The 6,008-nt window shown below is 41.3% G+C and overlaps 1 protein-coding gene across 2 annotated transcripts in view; it reads left to right on the top strand.

The window, feature by feature from the left end:
- The window catches only part of LOC117956522 (ubiquitin-conjugating enzyme E2 E2-like), a 72,257-nt gene that overhangs the window by 1,289 nt on the left and 64,960 nt on the right, over positions 1-6,008 (top strand). For both annotated transcript variants that reach the window (XM_034891598.1, XM_034891599.1), the window contains exon 2: positions 3,681-3,878. In XM_034891598.1, coding sequence (XP_034747489.1) covers positions 3,688-3,878 — 191 coding nt within the window. In that variant the 5' untranslated portion in view covers positions 3,681-3,687. The remainder of the gene's footprint in view (positions 1-3,680; positions 3,879-6,008) is intronic.

Here is a 6,008-nt window from a genome sequence, read left to right as displayed (position 1 = left end):
CTTACCCAACCCTACCCTACCCTACCCTACCCAACCCTACCCAACCCTAACCCTACCCTACCCAATCCTGCCGTACCCTACACACAACATGGGAAGCTGCCCCTAGGGTGATAGTTATGGTTGAGCTGTTGTGACAGTTTCACACCTGAGGGGGGGTGGACATCTGCCCGATAGATTCACTGCTCTGTCTGCAACTTCTACTTTACAGTGTGTTTGTCCTCACCTGACAACTGGACACAGAACAAGAACAGCTTACCTACCTGAGAGGTGTCGATTCACCACAGAATGTAGGCCTACATCTTATGATCTTTGAAGTGATGCCCTCTGCATCAACCTAACCCATATACCCCCCCCCCCCCATGATCACCTATATCAGATCACCCACAAATGCAGTTAATTGCATCAGATAGCCTGTTTGTCAAATGTCAGAAAAGTCGAGTCAGCTTGCCAACGCTGCTGTCATGTTTAGTGAACAACCTGTCCTTACTTCTGTCCAATCTGATATTCATTTCAGCTCAACAGCATGCAGCTAAATATGCCCTCACACTCAGTCATCCGTATCATACATTTTTCATACCCGACATGGGAATGTAAATAGAGGCCTTCACCTTCAAGTACGAATAGACACACACACACACACACACAGTGATGGAGTAATTGCATTCTGTGAACATGGCCTTGTAGGTGTCTGTTATTATTGAGACTTGACCCGTTGTGAGGATGAGTAAAAAGATGTGTGGCTCCAAATATAGCTCTGTTGGGAGGAAACAACACAACCCTTCTGAAGAAGAAACGATGTAAGGCTGCAATTAACGATTATTTTATCTAGGCTATCAATTAATAATTAAAATCTTGTTTGATTTGATGCCTTAAGTGTCTGCAAAGTCAACATTTTTGAAAAATGCCCATTATCCACGCTCAGGTTATTAAAACCCCTGCTTTCTTTTAAACCAGAGTAGGCTTCTATGATTAGGGTGATGTTGGTCTTTTGTTTAAACTAGTGCCATTTATTAAATAAAAGGGAAGCTACATGATCTTCATCATGGTAATGAACAAGCATTACTTACAAAAACTGGTAAGTAATGCTGGTGAACACCTTGATAAAAACACACATTGCCATGCAGGTAATTAATTAAAGAGGTGCATCTTTTTGAAATAATCAAAGTTTTTATTTATCTTTTTAAGATCATTTTTTGGGGCTTCCCTTTATTTGATAGTGACAGTGGATAGAGAGGAAAGGTGGAAGAGAGAGACGGGGGGTGACACACAGCAAAGGTCCGCAAGACTCAGCCTATCTGGATGGGGCACGGTCTTTTTGGGGGAGCTAAACGTCGCCCCTGATCAAAAAGATCTTTTTTTAGCTTTAAAATCTTCAACTTGTATATTAACACAAAACACAAAATCAAAGTCTGTCCAAAGCAAGACGGGCCAGGTCTTCCTTTGTTCACACGCCTGTATAATGTGTATAGAACAGTGCATTAACTTCTTTACCCATTACATTCAACAACCTTTTATTTTAGATTTCTGTAGCTTGGGGCATTTCAATTTATAAAGTATTATTGCATCTCCAATCATTAACACATTTGATGGTTCCATCTTCTAGAATGTGAGCAGTGTCTGCTTTCCCTTGGCTTTCTCTATCAGTGATTGGAACTCTGTGTGTTGGACGGACGATACAAATGGGGAATTGGATTGCCTTTTTTTGACAAATTTTTGCAGTTTTAATTCATAATAACAATAATCATTAGTTGCAGCTCTTAATGGGTAGTATTCATTGATAAACAAACTCACACCATATCTAGAGAATGATGAAATGATATGTGCATGATATTGCAGTTCTACAGAAACATGCTGAATTGGGTGGCAGTAGCTCAGTCAGTAGTGAGTTGGGTTGGGAACCAGATGGTTGCTGGTTCTAGTCCCCATATACACAGTTAGTGCACTGCCAAATACTCTTGAGCAATCCCCAACTGCCTGTGTGAGTGTAAATTATAAATAAATGTAAGCAATGCGAATGAAGAATAGATGGACAGAACATTTTTAAACAGTGATTTTTTGGGGGGAGGGGGGTGTTTTGCACCTGTGTTTGAGAGCAGACTGTAGAGAGATGAGAAGGTCCAAGCAAGTTCACGGCCAACATTCACTGGAACTAGTTTGTGTGTGTGTGTGTGTATATGTGATGAACATTTTTCACACATCTTTCATTTCATTTTGAATACCAAAGCATTCTGAAGCTGGATGCGAACTCCGAGAGCTCGGATCCCAGCGAAGGCATGTCCTATCTCCAATCTTAAGTTTCTATCTTGAGGGGCGTTTGATTGAACATTGCTTTTTTAAAATTATTTTAACACCACATTCCAGGACGCTAGAAACGCTCTCTTTTGCTTTAGCCCGTACGCGCCTCCTTCTTCTTCTTCTTCTTTTCCTTCTAACAAGACAGGCGCCAGTCACGCATCAATAGGGCCAACTCAACTCTTGATTGGCTAATGGCCCATTCAGATCAAATCCTTCAACAAGCTTTCTCCAACATGGACAAGGGGAGATGGGTGAGGGAATGATAATGTAATGTAATTTTTTTAAAGATTGATTTTTGGCCTTCATTTTGTCAGAACAGATGAAGACGTTAAAGGGAGAGAGGGGGGAATGAGATGCAGCAAAGGGCCGCAGGTTGGAGTCAAACCCTGGCCCGCTGCCCCGAGGAGCACAACTCCACACATGGGTCCCCGCTCGACCAACTGAGCTATCCGGGCACTCAGAAACGTATTATTTGTAACCCAAACGGGCAGTTGTTATATCTACTTGCCCCGGGCAATCGGGCAACCCTTATTGTTCAACCCTGGACCTTGGAGTAGTAGTTTTCCAAAACAATCTAAACTCAAGGCCCACTCGTTGGCTCTTTTTGGGCATTCCAACCATATCCAGGGTTCAACACAAACTTACTTTCCACCAGCCAAATGGCACGTGAATGTTCATATTTGACCAGCCACTCAACAGACTCCCAATGTTTTTTGGCTGGTGAGGGAAGCAGATCTATTTTACCAGCATTTAGCCTGGCGGATGGTGCTGACCATGTCCCAGGCCTCATACGCAGATTGAGTTGCTCAGTTAGAGATGGAACAATTCCAAATGTTGCTGTACAATTGGTTGTCTCACAAAGAATTGCAGTTAACACTATAATTGTCTTTTTCAGTCAAATTTAAAAACATATGTATTAATGTTTTACTTAAAAAAAAAGAAAAGAAAAGTTTGTCTTGAATGAATCCCAGGATACATCTTTCGGTTATATCACTGCTGTGTGCCACGGATAATGTAATAACACAGGTACACAGCCTATGAAGTTAACAACTTTATTATCATATAACAATTTTTCTCCCCTCCACCCTTATCATATTTGTTACTATGAACATGTATACCATCATATGCCATCAAACAATTACAATAATAAAATATATAGTCCGACCAATAACCACGTATATTATTACAATTTGGCATATCTAATCAAAATCAACAATTACCAGTCATACGCCTTTAGACCTTAGCTATCATTAGCTAAGAAACTACAATTTTGTGAAATAATTGACAATGAGCCAATTGTGCAATAACTGTTACAGGCCAATGCTCAGTTTTCAAGAAGCCTTATTTGTGCATTCAGTATGCATAACACTGTGGTGTGTGTGCAGTTTCAGCATGTCCAGTGAGGTGCAGCCGAGGCCGGACGACAGCCCCAACACCAGTGGGGGAAGCTCGGATGCAGAACAGAGGGAGGCGGCTCCCCCGGAGCAGCCGGGCCCCGAGCAGCGGGACCAGACCCAGCCCAAGAAGAAGGAGGCCAAAATCTCCAGCAAGACGGCCGCCAAGCTCTCCACCAGCGCCAAGAGGTAGGGTTGCTGCACGGCTTCTCTTATACTGTGTGTGTGTGTGTGTGCGTGTGTGCGCGTGTGTGTGTGTGTGCGCTTTGCTCAGTTTTACTATTCAAGTGGTCATCTATCACTTTCTATGTTGTGGATTTATTTCTCCACCCGACGGAGAAATAAACGCTTAACGTACTTCTATACTTTACTGTAGTATTTTCATGCCACGTTCTACTCATACAGCGCTACATTTCAGAGAGAAATATTCTACTTTTTACTCCTCTACATTCATCTGACAGCTTTAGTTACTAGTTACATTAGTTACTCCACTACATTCATCTGACAGCTTTAGTTACTAGTTACATTAGTTACTCCACTACATTCATCTGACAGCTTTAGTTACTAGTTAGTTTAGTTACTAGTTAGTTTCTAGCTACTTTAGTTACTGCGCTTATATATGTAATGACGAGTTACATCATGTGACACTAAGATTGCGTCCAGGTGGACATCATTTCAATAATTATGTGACTTCTGAAGAAAATTGTTTGCACCAGAGCTTTTTGTGGACTTCATAACAAAGGGCTTAAATAAATATGCACGTATGCCAATTTTCAGTTTTTTATTTCTAAAATATAGTTTTGTGTACATTATATATTTTTCTCGTTTCACTTCACCAACTTAGACTATTGTGTTCTGATCCATCACATAAACTTCAGATTAAAAGAAACATTTTACTAAAGGCTGTAATTTAACCAAATAGGTAAAAAGTCAAAGGGGGGCTGAATAGTTTTGCAAGGCACTGTAGGACAGATATGGCACGTTTGATTTAAAGGTGCTCTCAGCCATGTTGGGTGACGTTATTTCTTGTTGATGTTCAAATTATTTTCAAACAAATCAAGACTAGCTTTCCCCTCCTTCCTCCTCATCCCATCGCCTCCCTTCTGTGCTTCAGCGCACAGCTAGCAGATGGTGAAGAGATGTTTCTTACAGTGTGTTCTGGGGACAGGCAGCTAGCAGATAGTGAAGAGATGTTTTTTACAGTGTGTTCTGGGGACAGGCAGCTAGCAGATAGTGAGGAGATGTTTTTTACAGTGTGTTCTGGGGACAGGCAGCTAGCAGATAGTGAGGAGATGTTTTTACAGTGTGTTCAGGGGACAGGCAGATAGTGAGGAGATGTTTTTTACAGTGTGTTCAGGGGACAGGCAGCTAGCAGATAGTGAGGAGATGTTTGCTGTATGTGACAAATGTAACCTAAAACATGCGTGACATTGCTTAGAGCACCTTTAACGTGAATCGGTCCTCTGTAGGGGTTGAACTCAGTACTTTTTTAGGTACCGACCGAAATACGACAGTACCTAAAAACTAAAATTAAAAAAAGTACTGAGTTCAACCCTAGCCACTAAATCGTTGCAAGGAATAGTTCATTTTTCAAACTTCTTGTTTTTAGATCTCTTTGAGCTCTTGTTAGAAAGCACCTGAGTGAGGTTTAAAATGTGCTCCGTTATGTGTTGATAGCTGTCTGGAAGTGGGTTGTGTTCACACGTCACTGCCTCCGTTGGGTTTTTCTGTTAACATATTGACTTGATCCTGCCACTTATGTGATCAGATCTTAAAGGATGCTAGAAAAAGATGTTCACTGTTAGGATTAAATGCGTCAATTCAACCGGAAAGAGCCAGTACCGGACTTTTTCAAATTGTTATTTTGCCACTGGGGGATCAATTAAAGAGAATACATTATTATTATTAACTATGAATTCACCCCTGGTGTTTTTGCCCAGTTCACCGTGAACACAGCACTGATTCAGTTTGGAACCAGTTCATGGCAGGTTGGCAGTGGACATCAGGGGTGATGGCACGGGACAACAGCAGTTGTTATCTGATAGGGTGATAATCTTGGCAAGCAGCGCAGCCAGTCCAGCTCATGATGCTGATACCAGAGCTGTTGAGAGAGAGACATTATTATTCTATGATACACAGTGGCACTCCCCAATGTCAGTCGAGTGCAGATTTGAGTCGTGCATGCTCACATTTAAACAGAGATGGGAAGTAACAAAATACAAATACTTTGTTACTGTGCTTAAGTAGATTTTTCAGATATTTTTACTTTACTATTTATTTTTGTAGCAACTTTTTACTGTTACTCTACACGAATATGGG

Source organism: Etheostoma cragini, chromosome 14, assembly GCF_013103735.1.
Source record: "Etheostoma cragini isolate CJK2018 chromosome 14, CSU_Ecrag_1.0, whole genome shotgun sequence".
In the NCBI taxonomy this organism is placed as follows: domain Eukaryota; kingdom Metazoa; phylum Chordata; class Actinopteri; order Perciformes; family Percidae; genus Etheostoma; species Etheostoma cragini.
This window is presented reverse-complemented; position numbering and strand designations above follow the sequence as displayed.